Source organism: Typopeltis vanoorti, chromosome 8, assembly GCF_054136105.1.
Source record: "Typopeltis vanoorti isolate ZY-2024b chromosome 8, IOZ_Tvanoo_1.0, whole genome shotgun sequence".
Classification (NCBI taxonomy): domain Eukaryota; kingdom Metazoa; phylum Arthropoda; class Arachnida; order Uropygi; family Thelyphonidae; genus Typopeltis; species Typopeltis vanoorti.
This window is the reverse complement of record NC_143556.1, coordinates 92,645,487-92,665,784: the sequence shown is the minus strand read 5'-3', so window position 1 is coordinate 92,665,784 and position 20,298 is coordinate 92,645,487. Positions and strand designations below refer to the sequence as shown.

The 20,298-nt window shown below is 36.8% G+C and overlaps 1 protein-coding gene across 2 annotated transcripts in view; it reads left to right on the top strand.

The window, feature by feature from the left end:
* Positions 1-13,115: 13,115 nt before the first annotated feature.
* The window catches only part of LOC150104195 (putative aarF domain-containing protein kinase 2), a 176,937-nt gene continuing 169,754 nt past the window's right edge, over positions 13,116-20,298 (top strand). For both annotated transcript variants that reach the window (XM_090396824.1, XM_090396823.1), the window contains exon 1: positions 13,116-14,501. In XM_090396824.1, coding sequence (XP_090252950.1) covers positions 13,796-14,501 — 706 coding nt within the window. In that variant the 5' untranslated portion in view covers positions 13,116-13,795. The remainder of the gene's footprint in view (positions 14,502-20,298) is intronic.

Here is a 20,298-nt window from a genome sequence, read left to right as displayed (position 1 = left end):
ATACCCAAAAGTCCACCTTCATGCTTCCAGTGTAAGAAAATCGGTCACCTGGGGCAATGTGTACAACCAAAATGCCGGAATTTCTCCGCATCGGATATATGACTGATAATTATACTGGAAGGTGTGGTGTAGCTAGTGCTTTAGCAGCCTGGGGCGGTCCCTGAGTTTGCCGCCCCTCTCAATACACACTAAAAATACTATGAAAAATCAAAACGAAGTATGGGGAAATTAATTAAAATACCATGTTTATTTTTGAAGTAAAACTTTAATTTCAACATTCTAAAATGTTACTTTCTTGCTTTTCTGTTAGCAAAATCGTCGATGACATTGGCGAAGTCTATTTCATAGTAATGTAGGTAATCCTTGATCACTTTTATTTAGAAAAACTCCTTTTATTTAGAAATTTCCCACATTCTGGAAATTTCATTAACACTACTGGGAAAATTCGCAGTAGTGTTGCAATATTTGGAAATGAGTTCTCGAGACTGTATTTTAGAATTAACTGCAGAAGTTCAAAAATGTTCAATGTGCCGCCCGGGGCGGATCGCCCCCGCTAGCTACACCTCTGACTGGAAGTAAATATGGCTCTGTATTAAAGAGAAAAGTGGAAGCTCATGAAATATATAGAACGAAATAAATGAAAGATGATATGCAAGATAGGGAAACATAAACATCACAAATACAAGTAGAAAGGTATTTGTGATGCGAGATAATGAAGTCGTGCCGCAGAAAGGTAATTAGATAAATTTTGCTCCTTGGACAGAATATACTGGGATAACTAATGGGAAAATTGAAGCACACAATATGTGCTTCAATTTTCAGCACACCGAAAGATGATGCTAGAGAGGAGAAAAATCAAGAAAGTGTTAGAAAACAAATAATAAAAAAATAAATTGGAAACAGAATCCGGACAAGAGATTGAATAAGTTAGAAAAAACAGAGGAAAGCGTTAAAATTAGTAAATAAAAAAGTATGAATACACTGGAAATAGAATCTGGACAAGTAATTAAAATAATCGAAATTTTATATAGAATCTGGACAGGTAATTAAAATAATCGAAATTTTATATAGAACCTGGACAGGTAATTAAAATAATCGAAATTTTAGAAAAATGAAAAAAAAAAAAAAAAAAAAAAGGACCTACCAGTAGCTTTAAATCGCAAAGTGGAACAACATATACATCGCTAGTGAGAGTGAGTGGCTTTTATAATCCAAAACAGAGAAAGATGAAAATAAAAATCACTCAAAATACACGACACATGAAAGTTTTGAGCCTAAATTATAATGGTCTAAATCAGTGGCTCCCAAACTTATTGGCTTACCGCCAACTTTTCCAAAAAAAATTTATTCAGCATTCCCCTGGAAACTACTTTGTAAGCCTTGACCAGCACCACCTGATCATATAAAAGAAAATCGGATCAGCAATTCTCGAGTTTTAAGCGAACAAACAGATAGATATAGAAAGAAATTTGCGTTTTTTTTATGCATCTAGTAGAGATTTTTGAAGTTTGGAAACAATAACCCTTGGAACTGAAATTTTAAGACTATTTATTGACCTCAACAAACGAAACATAAATTGCATGTAAACATAGGACAAATTGGAGCGGAAAATTTAATAATACTATTAAAATTAAGAAAACAAACATAAATTGCACATACGAGTATATCAAAATCGCGGATAAATAATAACGATATTAAAAACAATCCTAATGAGAAGGATGAGCCTGGTGTGGTGCTAACAATTTATTGATATTTGACTATATTTGTCAACAGCATTCTTAAATCACCGCGATCAGCTATTTGCAGTCAGTTTCTTTTTTTAGTCAACAGATTTTTGACCGCACGAACCTACGTTCCACTAAATATGATGATGGCAAGGCGACTAAAAACATATTTACTACAGCCCACAATCCAGGATAAAGTGGGCATCTGCTTTTGAAACCAGAACTGTTGGTACCCATGTTTGAATTTTAATTTCAATTTCTCATTTGTTGTTACTTCTATCAGTTCTTCTTGTAATTGTAAAGATTCTTGTGTGTTTATACTTGAAAACGGGTCCAAAAACCCAATCGTGTATTTTCATTTCAAGAATATCTTTAAGTCGTAGGTTGAAATGGAGAGCCTCCAAGTACTGACAATAGCTGAGCACGTCTTCATCACATTTTCCCACCATAGACAGATTTGGAAACTGGCTGAATTCTCGTCGTCCTAAGTTTCATTCGTACACGACAAGTTTTGACACCAACGCAGAAATAACAGCTTTTGTTTTTATTAAATTCATCTCGTCTCCTTGGAACTGTAGATTTATTTCATTAAATTTGTTAAAAGAGTAGGTTAAATAAGCTGTCGCTTTTGACATTAATCAACATAGCTCGTAAAGAATCATCTCTGTTTTCTAAAAACTGTAGCTTTGAGTCAAAAAAGTTCTTGGGTTCAGCCATATTATATGGGGAAAAAATGCAATTTATCACTTACCTAAACCAAATTATTTTTACAAGAAAAGGTATAAAAATACTCACGTTAAACCTGCTGTTTTATTGAAACAGCAATAATTTGCTATGTGTGTAATCCGTGTAACATATCGACTAGGTATTGAATATGCACTACATTTTTTAGGCACTACATCAAATTGCTAACTGGTTGTCACACAATTCAGAAACAATCTAAAACGATGAGTCTTTTGACTCCATGGAGGCTTGAATAATAATAATAAAACTGATTTCATACGTCTCACGTATTTATAGTATTATGTAGCGAACAAGTCACAACATGCACATTTTCCTGCCGACGCGTACTGGACTTGCAAAATCCTGATCACTTGAATGTGCGAACCCGCCAACACTTAGCTTGTTAAGACCTGTCGTCGGATTTCAACACCGATCGGCTGTAACTTGCATTTGTACGTTTCCTTGGGAAAAAGAAGCAACCATTACGACTTTCACTTACATTATACAATAGTTATATCATCAAAAAAATAATAATAATAAAAAAAATCAGCTAACGCCTTTTGTTCCCTTATAGGGAGTAGGCGAGGCCTTTATACCCAATCTAGCTTTTGGAGACTGAGTGGGTAGTTCAATCTCCACCAGTAGCCAATCAGTAGCCAATCAGCTGGCCCATGTCTATCACTAATTATAGCAGCCACCGATGAAGAGGCTGGCAAACAAGTGCTGCCATCTCTTGGCCCTAACCCTAACAATATATGTCACTGTCTGAAATAATGTGGGTACTACGGTCGATTTTCTTGTGTTTACGGGACGAAAAACCCGAGTTTCCGGGAGGAAACTCGGGTTTTTCAAGTTTGACAAGAGTTAGTCAAACTCTTGCCCGTGCCAGAGATTGACTAACTCGGGAACCGGTCGAAGATAGGCTTAGAAAAAGTTCCTCCGGTCAGCGACTAGACTAGAACCTAGGTCTAACTTCGAGCGGCCAAGCGCAGAGGATGCAAGCGCCACTTCCACTGAGCTACAAAAGTTTTGATGATAATTTTTTTTCAGCACCTAATTTTGTCTTTTATGCTTTCACAGCCCTTACTTTAATTCAATGGCCCCTTTTTGCTCATGAGGCCACTACCCCCTCCCATGTATCGTTCCAGCACCCCAAAGGAGGAGTTACCGTCCTCTTTGGGAACCACTAGCCTATATCATAAGGATATGCAAAACTTAGACTGGTAAATCAAATATTTAAATCTTTAACAGATATTACTGTATAATAATAATGCTACAAGAAACAAAATTTTTCTCGATAGAACCAATACAACAATTTAAAAAAATAATAACTTCCCCTTACGTCACTTCCACTGAGCTACACAGTACTTAATAATATATATTTTTTGTATTGATCTTTTTTTTGTAATAATAATTTTTTTTATTGATCTCTAAAATATTTGCATATATGCAATTATCATCTTGAGTAACATTCGGTATATTATTTTACAAGGTTCAGCACTAGGTGCTACATATAGTGAAATTTCAATAATAATCTCAAATATATTTACATAGGTATATACAATAATCGTCTTAAGTGACATTCCAAAATGTTATTTTACAAAGTACAGCAACTAAATGCTGCAGATTATGGTTCATTTTCCACATTAGATTTCTATATAAAAAAAAGCAATAATTTTTTATTATTAAAATTATGATTATATATTATGCATGTATGATGTACAACAAAAATTATTCTTAATAAATTAAAGACTTAATTCGGTATGTTAGTCAAGTAAATAATTGTTTAATATCCGACATGTTTCACTGACTAATATCTGTCAGCATTTTCAGGGATACACTGGTAAGCAATGGAAAGTAACAAAAACTAGGAAACTAACCGACAATTCTAAAAATTATATAAAGTTATCACTGTGCGTGATACAATAGGTGTGTCGCAAGTACAACGTTTTATTTGTTCAGATATTTTTTGTAATTTTCATGAAAGTTCATTTCTTTTTGGTTAAATTATCCAATAAAAGTTTTCCATATATCTGGTAGGATTAGGCCTTGATTCTTATTTAAGTTATCTGTTGAACAGGCGACTGTAGCAGCTTCTTTGAATGTTCTGGAATGGTAGTTCTCTTTTATGTAGGGCATATGACTCATATCCCATTCAATATTATGGTTGGTAGAGGCGATGTGGGAAGAAAGTCCTGATATATCTTGTCTGTTATTCCTTACATAGCCTATGTGTTCTTTCTTTCTTGTTTCGAAACTTCTAGATGTCTATCCGATGTAAACGATGCCACATGAACAGGGTATGCTGTAAACTCCAGAGTATTTGTAGAAAGGATGGCTATCTTTCGGGGATCTTATAAACTTTTGAATGGTCTTCATAGGTTTGAAGATTACTCTGATATTATATGGTTTTAGAAGTGCTAATTTTTGGATATGGTACTAACAATGGCATTGTTATAGAGCTGATGTATTGGGTTTCATCTCGTTGTCTTTGTGGTATGTCATTGAAGAGAATCTTGTTGATGAGTCTTGTAGGGTAGCCATTTAGGGATATATCTCTGGATATTTTCATTAATTCTTCTAGTAAGTGGCCAGGGTCTGTGGTACACTGCATTGCTCTTTTTTAAGCATATGAATAATGCTGAGTTTCTGGGATATGTGGTGAGACGAGTCGAAATGGAGGTAGCGTCCAGTGTTGGAAAGTTTACTATATACCGACAGGTTGATGCTATTGTCAGTTTGTTTCTTAATCAGGACGTCTAGGAATGGAAGTTTATTATATTTTTCTAGTTCCAATGTGAACTTGATAGTGTTGTGGAAGCAATTAATTTTGTTTAGATAATCCATTAATTCTTCTTTATTTGTGATTCCAAATGATGAAGATGTCGTTAACATACCTAATGCGGCATCAATTACATCGGAGAGGCATCTAGAAGTTTTGAAACAAGAAAGAAAGAAAGAACACATAGGCTATGTAAGGAATAACAGACAGGATATATCAGGACTTTCTTCTTTTAACAGACAAGATATATCAGGACTTTCTTCCCACTTCGCCTGTACCAACCATAATATTGTATGGGATATGAGTCACATGCCCTACATAGAAGAGAACTACCATTCCAGACCATTCAAAGAAGCTGCTACAGTCTCCCGTTCAACAGGTAACTTAAATAAGAATCAAGGCCTAATCGTACTAGATATGTGGAGAACTCTTATTAAATAATATAACCAAAAAGAAATGAACTTTCATGAAAATTACAACAAATATCTCAACAAATAAAATTGTACTTTCGACACGCGTATTTGTATCATGCACAGTGATAACTTTATATAATTTTTAGAATTGTCAGTTTCCTTGTTTTTGTTACTTTCCATTGCTTACCAGTGTATCCCTGAAAATGCTGACAGATATTAGTCAGTGAAACATGACGGATATTAAACAGTTATTTACTTGACTAACATACCAAATTTAGTCTTTAATTTATTAATACTAGTGGTCAAGAAAAAAGGTCATAATAAATTGTTCTTTTTTTATAACAATGAAATTCATACAAATTTTCCTTTTTTTTTGCATAATGTATTAATAATAGTTACTGGAGCTGGTAATTTATAGTTCCGGTTGACTAAGTTTACAATTTTTTCATTATTAATGATTGATTAATTATTAATTAACATTGATAATAAATAAATTAATGATAATTGATAACATCAAAATTAATAATCATTGATTGCATTAATAATAATAGTTTATACGTAGACTGTTCAATAAGTAATAAGACTATATTTATACAGAAAACAGATTACCTTTAATCGTCATCATTTACATGGTCTTTTTCGAAGTAACTACCGTGAGACTCGATGCATTTGTCCCAACGTTGATTCCACTTCTTAAACACATGTGAGAGTCCGTTTTTTGAGAGTTCTTTCAAAACCGCCTCCGCAGCTTTTACACATGCTTTGTTGCTTTCGAAATGGTGGCCTCTTAGTGGTTTCTTGAGCTGAGGAAACAGCCAGAAATCGCACGGTGCGAGATCAGGACTGTATAGAGGGTGTGGTAGGATATCTGTGTTGTTTTTCTGCAAAACGTCCACTACACAACCAGCAATATGTGGCCTTGCATTATCGCGGTGCAATAAGAAGCCATTCTTCAGCAGTGGACGCTTCCTTTTGACGCTTGATGACAATCGCTGCTGTGTTGATCATTGTCTCTGTAATGGACGTTTAAGGTCTTCCCTCACGTTCAAGATCTTTCACATTTTGCTTTCCTTCCTTAACAGTTATATGCCAGCAAAAAACACTTGCCCTCGACATTGCTTCATCGTGGAAAGCTTCGCGTATCATGTTAAAAGTGTCCGATGCCGATTTTTGCAAGCGCACACAAAATTTAATCGCATAACGCTGTTCCAAGGACGCTTCCATTTCGAAGACTGGTCGCGCCTCGCAGGCGCGCCGAAACAAGCTTGCGTTTAGTCACGTGACACTCTGACACATCAGCCCGTATACACCATCTATCAACCTCTTTTGTTAATACAGACAGCAACATTTTTTATTCCACAGAAATTAATATTGTGATGAGTGGTTTCGCGACAGTAAAATTAGTCTTATTACTTATTGAACAGTCCACGTATTATTATTATTATTACATGACACTTCCAGGGAGTCCAAAGACTCATCGAGAGAGGGTACCGACTTACAACTCTCCATCTCCACCACACACTAACTACTTTCATCATCTATAATACACCAACGCCATCTACCGCCGACCATCACCACTAGTATTTTCGCAGACAATGACAAACATCCATATCCATTGTGGGATTCGAACCTGCAGCCATTTGACTGGAGAGTGGAAACACTAACACTCGGACAACCAGGCAGGCTGTGCATATATGGTCGTGAATTAATCGATAGAAGAAAAATACGTTTTATGTTCTTTAAAAAACAGTCTACTTTCAAAAGCAGACAATAAAGATAAATAGTGTTGGAATATTTTTACTTGGTTATACTATAAATTATAGATACCAGGAAATTATATACTTAATTTAATCCTTTATCCAAGTGTAAGCAAACAAAGATTGCACCTGAAGTATTTTCAGGACTGGGGCAACTCGTATAAAGGAGATAATGACATCACTTGCCTTAGTATCCCATAATGCAAAGCACATGTCCGTCAAGACATGTATAATGCTATGCATTATGGGAAGGGTCGAAAGGTCGAAACCGGTCGGTAGCGAACCCTTTCCATAAAGCATAACTTTATAAATGCCTGTAAGGCAAGCGATGTGAAGTCATCAACTTTATACGAGTTGCAACAGTCCTGAAAATACTTCAGGTGCAAACTTTGTTTGCTTACACTTGGATAAAAGATTAAATCAAGTATATAATTTCTTGGTATCTTTAATTTAAAGATAATTAGTGTGCTATACTATGTCCTAATATAATTTTATATTCTTCATTAACAGAGTCGCAAAAGGATTTTAGTTGTAAACCATTTAGGGTAGATATGTGAAAATTATAAATTTTCACAAAAATACTTTGAAAGTCAACTGATTTATTTGATTATTGGATATTAGCAAAGATGGCGGCTCGCATAGTAGTCTCGCATGATGGTTGTTGTTGCGAAGAATGTTTTTTGATTTCAGTGGTGATTAGTGAGTTTTAGATATTGTGAATCTGCTTTGTTTGCGGAATAGAAGGTAAGAATTTAACTTCTGATACAATTTTCTGGCCCTAGCTCGTTCTATTCGCCATCATACCTATCCGAAATATATCTTAATATTTGGTACACAAGAATGGAGAATGTAAACGATATCAAGGACGCCATTCAACAGCTAAACAAAGATATGTCACTTGACATTCTCAAATTCATCCTTAAGAAATTTGATACAGACTATCCTGGTTGCTTGAATCTCTTCACTCAAGCAAATGACACTGAAGATGATGATTTGGACATAGAAGAGGACATTACACCTGTTCTACCTACAAAGATTCCCGGACAGTTCGATTGTTCTCATGAGGAACAATCTAATAAAAGACGAAGAACATCGGGAGGTGAATTGGAAGATAATGTAACAACTCAACAAAATCAGATCTCCCAAGACAGAAAAGAAAAGGTCCCTCCAGTTACCCTTCGAGATAAAGACAAATGGACCTCAGTCTCAAGATCCCTAGGAGAACATAATATCAATTTTTCCTGGGCAAGAAATACTGACGAGGGTGTAAAGATCCACCCTACCACTGTCACTGATTATCGCTTGATGACGAAAATGTTTGACAACTCAAAACTACCCTTCCACACATTTGCGCTAGCAAGCGAGAACTTAAAGGTAGTTCTAAGAGGAGTGGCTGAAGGCATCACAACTGATGAGATCACAGCTGACTCCATCAATCAAGGACTGACTCCAACCAAAGTCAGTAGAATGTTGAGGTCAAATAAAACACCAATGCCACTGGTGTTGGTCGAAATCTCCAACACACAAAAAAAGCATCTATGAAGTAACGGACATCTGTAAGCTTAAAATCACAACCGAACCTCTAAGGAAGAAGGCATTGGCAGGGCAGTGCCACAGATGCCAGAGGTTCGGGCATGCCCAAAAACTGTGCAGAGCTGCATATAGATGCCTAAAATGGGGCATCTATTTGCCCCATTTTAGTTTGAGGTTCATCAAACTAAAATGGGGTTTGAGGGTCATCAAACCAACTCCTGCACCAAACCCAGGTCGACACCTGCCTGTTGTGCCAACTGTAGAGGACCACACCCCTCTAATTACAAGGGTTGCCTTTTCCATCCAAAAAACCGTGGATCATTAAGAAGTAACCACGCTCCTCCAAGAAATGATACAATGCACATCCAAGCAGTTTGCCCTCCAGATCATATTACCTCACATTCGACAACACAGGAAGGTACTCGACCCTCAACCATGTCCAAATCATATGCGGAAGCGGTAAGAACCCAGACTTCATCGCAAGAGCGAACAAGCTCTAATCTCACATCAGCTTTAACATCGTCACTTGCAACAATGCTGCATGAATTCAGCAAAGCAAGCACCTCACCATCCTCCAGAAAAAGATTCTGCCTAGAAACCCAATCCATATTAACAGCTCTCTATAATGTTTAAAAAATTTAAACCAAATTCTCTCATGATAACAGCATGGAATGCCAATGGCTTAACAAACAAAATTCTCGAGCTGCAAGAATTTGCAAAAAGATACAATCCAGACATAATCTTGATCAGTGAATCCCACCTCAGACCATCAAACAATCCAAAACTAAGAGGTTATATTTTATACAGGACAGACAGACTTAACTCTAGTGGAGGCGGAACAGCTATTTTTATCAAAACTTATTTAAGCCAGCGTTATTAGGTGCACACTAATAACGCTGGTAAACTCAAAATCTATGCAGCGTACAATCCTCCCAGTATTCCACTATTGACAGCAGACTTAGACTCCATCCTCGGCCCCACGGATTCCATAATTATAGCTGGAGACCTTAACTCCAAACATACGGCCTTGTTCAGTTCGTCAATCAACACCAAAGGCCGTACCTTATACAACTACACATTACTCAACTCATCAATAGTAGCTGGACCCACTGAGCCCACCCACTACAGCCCATCAGGAAGTTCTGATGTATTAGACATAGTTATCCTCAGAAACATCAAATATCAATGCCAGCTGGAGACAGTAGAAGAGCTTAAGTCAGATCATAATCCCATCCTACTCGGGTTAGGACTTCAAGACCAGCTCTCTCCCCATCATTCTTTCATACCATGGGACAAGCTCTCTAAGGTTCTTCCAATCCACATCGGTCCTCCCCCTATCATTCGTAAAAAAGAAGAAATAGATCAAGCTGTGAACAATTTAACTAGGCAAATCAACACAGCAATAGCATCAGTCACTCAAACTATTGTCTTCCACGCTCCTAACTGGATCCCAGAAGAGATAATGGACCTGATTAGAGCCAAAAACAAGGCCAGAAAGCGATATCACAACACCAGCCCCGCAGGACAAAGCAACCTTAAATACTTTGAACAGACAGGTTCGAGAAGCCCTCCAGGTCCACAGTAACTCCAAATGGGAAACCAAACTGAAGGAAATCAACCCAGAAGATAACTCCATGTGGAAGTTTGTAAAATCTCTTCGTACCAAAAGACAACCACTTCCCCCTTTAAAGACCAATCTTGGAGTTGCACACACGGATGAAGAAAAAGCAGAAGACCTAATTGACAATCTGGAAAATCAAAGCAGCCCATCTTATGCAAACTTAAATATCAATCTTATTTACAAAGTTCATCGTAAAGTTAGAAATGCACTAAGTCAGCCTAAGGATGATTCAGAAACCATCACCCCCACATCTCCAACAGAAATAATAAATATCATTTCCCATATGAAGAATAAAAAGGACCCCGGCGCTGACGGCATTACCAATAGAATAATAAAGCTACTCCCACGGAAAGCCATAATTCATCTAGTTAATATTACCAATTCCATTTTAAGATTCCAATACTTTCCCTCTGATTGGAAAATCGCGGACATTATACCTCTGAAAAAACCTGGTAATAACCCACAACTTCCCCAAAGCTACAGGCCCATCAGTCTTCTTTCCTGTCTTGGCAAAGTAATAGAAAAGGTCATCCTATCAAGACTACAATCAGCAGTGGACCAACAGAAAATAATCCCAAATGAACAATTTGGGTTTCGCAAAGCTCACAACACAGTGCAACAAATTCACCGACTAACAGAACATATCGCTCATGGCTTTAACTGGCACCTTCATACTGCTGCTGCTGTATTTTTGGACGTTGCCAAGGCCTTTGATAAGGTCTGGCATCAAGGCCTTATCTTCAAACTAATTGAAAATAATATCCCAATTAAACTAGTGAAACTCATATATTCATATAACAATGAAAGATACATGCAAGTAAAACTCAACGGAATTGTTTCTTCAAGGCGCAAAATCCTGGCGGGAGTACCTCAAGGTTCTCTTCTGACCCCAATACTTTTCACAACTTATATGGCAGATATTCCTCTCACCCCCAAAAACAACTACTACGGCTCTTTATGCCGACGACACCGCTATTCTAGCTAGATCGCTCAGCCGTCACCTAGCAATCACTAGACTCCAAGGAAGTATCAATGAGCTAGTAAACTGGTTCACCAACTGGAGAATTCAAGTAAACCCCCTCAAAAGCTCAGCCATGATGTTTTCAAGAAGAAAGATCTGCAACAAAGAAGACATCCTGCTCTCTGGTCAAAAGATCCCATGGCATTCAGAGACCAAATATCTTGGGGTATTGATGGATAAGAAACTCCTTTTCAACAAACACATCAATCTCGTTTGCTCCAAATCTTCCAAAGTCATAGCTCAGCTCTACCCATTGATCAACCGCAAGAGCAAATTGAATCTACATAATAAATTGCTTCTTTACCGGATGGTAATACGTCCAGTCATTACCTACGCCTCACCAGCATGGAGTCACACTTTAAGATCAAACATTTCAAAATTACAGAGAATCCAAAACAAATGCCTTAGGATGATCCTGGATGCACTGTGGTTCATCAGAAATTCACAAATTCACCGAGAAACCGGCACTCCATACATCTCCTCCCTTCTTCGTCATCTTGCAGAAAAATTCTTCGTGAAGTCAAGTTCACATTCAAACCCACTAATTGTGCAAGCTGTCAATTACAATGAGACTGATTACTACAAACACAAAAGACCGAAGGCTATTCTTCTCTCAACCGATCATAGCTAACATTACTGCCCTCAGAGGGCGAGCTTAATTGCTCACAAATCTCCCATTCCCATATAACTCTCATTACAGATAAAGGGGAATATGAAAAGCACTTGTGCTTCACCCATCCTGTCAGTAACGTCAATGGTCAATTGTTGAAAGTTAACTGGCATTGCAATAATAAAAACACTGCGTAAAAACACGGTGATTTCATCATGTGCAACAGCATAATATCGCTGTTGGCTCTTGCCTGGTTGGCTCGGACAAGACAACGGCTTAACATTTTGATATCATAGAAATAAATCAATATATGACTTACTATTTATCAGAATATAATAACACTTTATTTCTCAACAGCTGTATGAATGTTACATGAAAACATTTCAGGTTTGAAATTAGTATTCTGAAAGAAAGTCTCGGGATGGTGGGACAATTTTCGCGAAAAAGAGAGGAATGGACACCCCACTTTAGAATAAAAGTAATGCTCATTTGAAGATGGAATTTAAGAGTAAAGATAAATTTGTTTATTTTTTGTAACTAAAAAATGGCCCCCTTTTTGTTTTCCTTTAAAAAATTTATTTTAAAAACAAAAGTTGTTATAGGTATTATTTCTGGGAAATTCCCAAAAGTTATTTGTATAATTAGCTTTTAACGAAATTTGTTTTAAAATGAATTTTATTATTATTATTATTATTATTATTATTATTATTATTATTATTTGAAACTTTTTAAATGCGATACAAATTTTGTTTCACAGTGCAGCTTAATTTAGGAATTTCCTTAGGAAAGCTAATTTATTTTTCTTAATAACTGCAACACATTACAAGATATTTATTTTTTATAGAATATTCCTTCAGTTGGGAATAATAGAGGCGCTTATGTTTTTGAAGTTCAGCTGTTTCATTTAATAGTAAACAAAACGTACGGAAAGTTTGACTTTAGGTTATGTGTTGCCGTTATAACCTGAAGGTTTTGTGTTATTCATTCTTTAGGAGATCTAATGTACTTCCTGAGTAGATTTTTATGAGTTTTCTCTTGAGTCTTAAAGAAAAATTTCTGATGAGTTTGTGTTATGGATTGCTTATACCTCATGTGTAACCATTGTTTGCAGTGTATTAAATAAACTGTTTATTTATTTTGAAATCCCATCGGATTTTTTTTTTTTGAGTTATTAGAAGCAGCTAATTTCGTAGAAGTACGTTAAAAAGTTCGTAGTATACCAAGAAGTAGTTTTATACAGTATTAAGCAATTTCGAATGAAAATAATTTCAGGATAAAGTTACCAAAAATCACAACTATTAAATGTAGGCATTTATTACATTAATAAGGAAAGTAAAATAGAGATAAAATTGCAGTGTCTCCTTAGTTTTTGTGCAATACAAAGTTTGAAATATCTATCGCGAAGTTATCTCAAGATCATTTTTTAAATAACTAATTAAATTATAAGGGGAGAAAAATGTAATCTGTTTAGCGTGTATTAATAGTAATAACTTATGTAATGATTATTATATCAAATGATATGTATCAGTTTGCGCATACAAATATATGTTAAATCAAATGCTACTAGTTGCAATAATGAAAATAAATGCAAATCAGTAAACATACTTAGCAATGTTTAGGACATGTAGGAAGAAGCTTGTTTTAATAAGGCAAGTAATGTTGTCTAACATAAAGAAACACTCAAAAACTATTTCTTGCGAACATAAAAAAATTCTGTATTTTCCACTCTACAATTTTATTCACTGTGTTGCTTCTAGTAATCATGTAGTCACTCTACATTCAGAGCATTTATTCCAGAAAAGAACTGAACATTCTGTAAGTGCAGTATCTTTACTGCAGAATATTGTCAATTTATGTAAACATGTAGGTTTTGGTTCATTACTACTAATCCGATGTTTAGGAATTATTATCCTCTTTCTTCCTCCGTTATTATTGTACCCATTTGCTTTACTACACAGAAGGATAAAAAGTTTGTGGTGGAAGCTTTTCCTGAATACTGTACAGCTAGGTGGACCAGTGTTAATTAAACTTGGACAATGGGCTAGTACACGAAGAGATCTATTTTCTGCAGAGATATGCGATAACTTTTCAGTCTTACAACATAACACAAAACCGCACTCCTGGAAAGAGACTGTTAAAATCATGACACAGTCATATGGTAATCTGTGGCAAAATATATTTATTGACTTGGATAAAAACCCAGTTGGGTCAGGATGTGTAGCTCAAGTATACAGAGCATATATACATTGTGATGAAGCTACTAAGAATATGCTCTCAACATATAATAAAAGGAAAGGATTTAACAAGCCAACACAAGGTATTTAACTTTTTAGTTTTTTTGTTAAAATGTTTACATATTATTAGTTTAGATACAATCTCATTATTTGATAATTTACTTAAATCAGCATCTCACTTAGTCACAATGTTTTTTATTCCATTTTAATTTTATTGAATTATTATTATTAAATAATACCTGCAAGGACTCATTGTGGAAGGACACAACACTGTACACACGTTACTCAATTTTCAATCTATTCTTTATCAGTTCACAGTGGCATGTACTGCTCCCTGATAGTTCTTTTGTTTGTAAATTGTGTTTGTGTTTTCTGGCCAGTTTGTTTATATGTGAGATGAAAAACCCAATTCTTCAACTGAAAAATTATATACATATCTGATCAAAAGTATCTGGACACCCATCTGTAATTCGTAAACTGACATCTAGATGTCACTACACCCTCACTTACCAGTATAAAAGAAGGCATGGAGCTGTGTGTTGTTCAGTGATAAGAAGTACGAGCAGAATGGGTAGGTCAAGGGAGCTCACTTGACTGAGCAAGGGAACTCACATGACTTCGAATGTGGACTAGCTGTTGGTTTCCACATCAGTAAGAAATCTGTCAGAGACATTTCGACCCTCCTCAAGTTGCCCAAGTCAACAGTTGGTGACATGATTATGAAGTGAAAACGTGAAGGCACAACCACAACAAAACCATAGTCAGGTAGGCGTTGAGCATTGAAGGTGGTTCGTGGAAATCACCAGACATCAAGTGAAACAATCATCCAGGGGTTCGACAGTGCTACTAACTGTCCAGCCAGCACCATGACTGTGCGTCGAAAGTTAAGAGGAATGGGGGTTCCATGGTCAAGCAGCTGTCCATAAACTATATGTTTATGGGCAGCTGCTTGACCAAGTCCATTCCATGACCCCCCCCCCCCCAACACACACTGTAACACCACCTCCTTCACATTTCTCTTGTGAATGCTAAGCGCTACCTGCAGTGGTGTAAAGAGCAATGCCACTGGATGGACAACTAGAAACGTGATTTGGAGTGATGATTCATGCTTTAACATGTGGCAGTCTGATGGGAGGGTCTGGGTGTGGCGAATGCCTGGAGAACGATTCCTGCAAGCACGTGTAGTGCCAACAGTGAAATTTGGAGGAGGTGGTGTTACAGTGTGTGGGGGTGGGGGGTGTTTTTCGTGGAATGGACTTGGTCCTCTCATACCACTACATTGAAATCTAAACGTGGAAGGGTGCAAGGACATTTTGACCCGTTGCATTCTATCTTTCGGTGATTACTATTGTTTGTATCAGCATGATAATGCTACCTGCCATAAAGCAAGGTCTGTGAGGGAATGGTTTGTAGACAATAACGGTCCAGAAATGGACTGGCCGGCCCAGAGCCCTGACCTGAATCCCACAGAAAATGTTTGGGATGAATTAAATGGCAACTTCGTTCCAGACACCAATGACCAACATCTTGAACTGCCCTGGCTACAGCTCTTCAGGAAGAATGGTCTGCCGTTCCTCCAGAGATGTTCTGACACCTGGTAGAAAGTCTCCCCGGCAGAGTTAGAACTGTCATAGAAGTAAAAGGTCGTCCACCCAGTATTAATGTCCACTACTGGAAAGTCTTATTGTAGTTTTGAGTAGGTGTCCGGATACTTTTAATCAGATAGTGTATAAAGATTCCCCCTTTCATTTGTGCTATGGAGGAACATAAGCAGATTTGTATGTATTTACTCAGAGAGAGAGAGAGAGAGAGAGAGATTTAACTATTGCCTTAGATTCAGCACAGCCGAACAAGAGTATCAGGTCAGTTGGAAAAAAAAAAAAGATGAGAAAGAGAGAACTAGTGATGACAAGAGTAACCAAATAAACTTTAATATTATCATAAGTTAAATCCTTGTGTAATTAGTAATCTTCCATTTATTATTATTATTATTATTATTATTAAACAAGACCTCATGGAGTCAAAGACTCATCTAGGAGGTCCTTTTATCTCACACACATCTCATCATACCGGGTCTTAAACACATTCAAACTCCTTGCAGACACCACACTCTCAGGCAAGGCATTCCAATCATTCACAACTCTGCACGAAAAAAACCTGCCTCTCACTCCCCTACTCACACCCTCTTTATACAGTTTCCAGGGATGACCTCTGGTTCTCCCCTGATCTCCCACTATTCGCTGTAGAACTTCTCCACCATTGATCCTATAGCAACCCCTTACCAACTTGTAGGTCTCTATCATATCTCCCCTCTTCCTTCTCTCCACTAGTCTCTGCAAATTACATCTTTTCAATCTTTCCTCATACTCGACATTCCAGAGGTCAGAAACTACCTTAGTCAGTCGCCTTTGGACCCTTTCCAACATCTCCTCATCCTTCTGAAAACCAGGTGACCAAATCTGGGCACAATAGTCCATGTGTGGCCTAATCAAAGCCTTATACAATGGAACAAGAATCTCCCTACTTCTACACGTCAGTGTCCTCCTCATCATTCCCAGAAGTCTTTGTGTTGTCTTCACAATTTTGGCGATGTGACCCCTAAATTTTAGATCCTTATCCACTATCAATCCCAGATCTCTTATTTCCTCTACTTCCAACAATATATTCTTACCAAGCATAAATTCTGCATCCCATCTTTGTTTTCCAAATTTTAAAACCTTACATTTTGCAACATTGAACTCACACCCCCATTTGCTTGCCCAATCACTCAGTTTATTCAAGTCTTCTTGCAAGGCCACAACATCTTCACTACTCTTTATGGTTCTTCCCAACTTTGCATCATCTGCAAACAACTGAATATCTCCATCCAAATCTTCGCCAATATCATTAATATACAAGTTAAATAGTAATGGCCCTAAAACAGATCCCTGAGGCACTCCACTAGTGACTTTCCTTTTCCTGGATATTGCACCCCCATACACAACTTGTTGATACCTATCAGATAGCCAGTCTCCAATCCAATGCACTAATCTAATATCCAACCCCATCTGCTCTAGTTTGACTGTCAACTTATCATGAGGCACTCTATCAAAAGCTTTTGCGAAATCCAAGTATATTACTGTGTATCCTTCTCCTCTGCCCAAGGAAGCAGTCACTTTATTGTAATAAGTAAGTAGATTACTAAAACACGACCTCCCTTTAGCAAATCCATGCTGTCCATCAAAGATTATACCATTGTTGTCAACCCAACTCTGGATTCTAGCTCTCACAAGCTTCTCCAACAACTTAACCACAACACCCGATACACAGATAGGCCTATATATTTAGCACATGATATCATGGTTGTTTAGCCAATGAATATTATTGAAAAGATAAATGATTTGTTGAGGATATGCAACTATTCTAAATTGTTTCAGATTCCATTTAGAGCTTCATTTCTGATACAGTCATTATTTTCAAATTGTTTCAAATATCAAGGATACAAATACTTGGATCATAACTGGGTTTAATAAGCAACTAAATGATATGTTGATAAGGAGTCCTGTCCATCTGCAGTATAATTAGTTGCTATGTTAGTAATCAGTCCAGAGTTGTTAAAGAGTTTTATAGAAAACAAGCATTAGCACATGCTTGATTTGCAATTATTTTTATGAAATGTTAATACAAATATATATCCAGAGTAGTTTGGGATACAACTAGAAAAATTCATTTTATTATAATGCTGACATTAAATTTTTAAAGTAGCTAGTGTTTTGAAACCCTCTTTGTTTCAAATTGAACAGTGAACATTAATCGTGATGATTTCTTAATGAATTAAATTATTGTGTTTGAGGATTAAAGCTCCTTCACATATCCTATAAGAAATGTAGAGAATAGACCAAATCTTCTGAATTATCACTTTTCCAAAGGTGCACACTTTTAGCAAGTATCCACTTGAATATGAGCCTGTGTAGCCCAGTGGAAATGGCGTTTGCACACCAGAGCACTTGACCGCACGAAGGAAGACTTGCTTTTGAATCTAGTCGGTGACTAGAGGAAATTTTAGGAATGATGCGGAGGACACTGACGTGTAGAAGTAGGGAGATTTTTGTTCCATTGTTTAAGGCTTTGATTAGGCCACACATGGACTATTGTGCCCAGATTTGGTCACCTGGTTTTCAGAAGGATGAAGAGATGTTGGAAAGGGTCCAAAGGCGACTGACCAAGGTAGTTTCTGACCTCTGGAATGTTGAGTATGAGGAAAGATTGAAAAGATGCAATTTGCAGAGTCTAGCGGAGAGAAGGAAGAGGGGAGATATGATAGAGACCTACAAGTTGGTAAGGGGTTGTTATAGGATCAATGGTGGAGAAGTTCTACAGAGAATAGTGGGAGATCAGGGGAGCACCAGAGGTCATCCCTGGAAATTGTATAAAGTGGGTGTGAGTAGGGGAGTGAGAGGCAGGTTTTTTCGTGCAGAGTTGTGAGTGATTGGAATGCCTTGCCTGAGAGTGTGGTGTCTGCAAGGAGTTTGAATGTGTTTAAGACATGGTATGATGAGATGTGTTTGAGATAAAAGGACTTCCTAGATGAGTCTTTGACTCCATGAGGTCTTGTTTAATAATAATAATAATAGTGAATTAATAAGTATGGGCTTGTAGTTTGCGACCCATCTGAAATTATATTCTTGGCATAAATCAAAACACAATTATATAAAATATAGTTATAAAAATTCGTACCTTCTGGATCAAACGAGCTGACTTTATCAAGGAACCAGGCTCATCAAATAGTCAGTTGTTGAAATAACATCAACAGAATTAAAGGTGAGTATCCATCAATGTATAAAACGTTACTGGAAAAGAGGTAAAACTATGAGAGGAATTACAGAAATACCATATTAACCTAAATTATTATTATTACTTAACACCTCCAGGGAGTCCAAAGATTCATCGAGGGAGGGCACCTACTCTACAACTCTCCATCTCTACCAATCCATCCACTGCAACTACCTTCATCATCTACACCAATGCCATCTACTACCACCACTAGTATTTTCACAGACGATCACAACCATCCATTCTCAAAAGCAGGATTCGAACCCACAGCCTTTTGACTGGAGAGTGTTAATGTATCCGGTTGGCTCTTCTGAAAACGATCAGAAAAGGTGATCTTTTAAATAATAAATGTGTGATGATTCTAATATAGAATATTCATATGATGCAGTATGACAGTATACAATATGGTATGATACATGAAAAGGATGAAGACTGAGAAAGCTTTAATAGTTAGCACCAAACATGAACATAAACTTTTTGAATGAGAGGTAATTTGTTTTGAACAGACTGATTTGGGTATACTTCGAAAGGAAAAATTGAACATTGCTTTTTATTTGTGTGTTCATTCTGAAAATGCCAGGTGAAGGAGCTTTTTTTTTTTCTTTCGTCAGTGAAAGAGCAAGTGACATAAATGAAGATATAGATCTTATTAGAGATCTCAAGGTAGAAAATAAATATAACTTTCCAGAATGTTTTTGAAAAATTTGGAGGAAAAAAAAAGGAAACTAGACTGGACTTGTGCTCTGAACATTACTATTACTACCACCACGGTGCAGCACTAAAATGCTTTTAAATTCACATGGAGTGAAACATACAAGAAAAGGGCAGAGTTTTCAGGGCATCACTAAGGGATAGATGATTCTCATTGCTTGGTATATTGGAAGCTTTAAGTGGCCAAAAATCATGGTGTGAAGAGTGGTGGGTGATTGAAATACATTGCCTGAAAGGGTGGTGAGTAGATACAGTGAATATATTTAAGTCATGGTATGATGTGCTGTGTGTGAGAGAGAGACCTCTCATGATAGTCTCTTGACTTCATAGAGGTCTGATGATGATAATATTGTTATG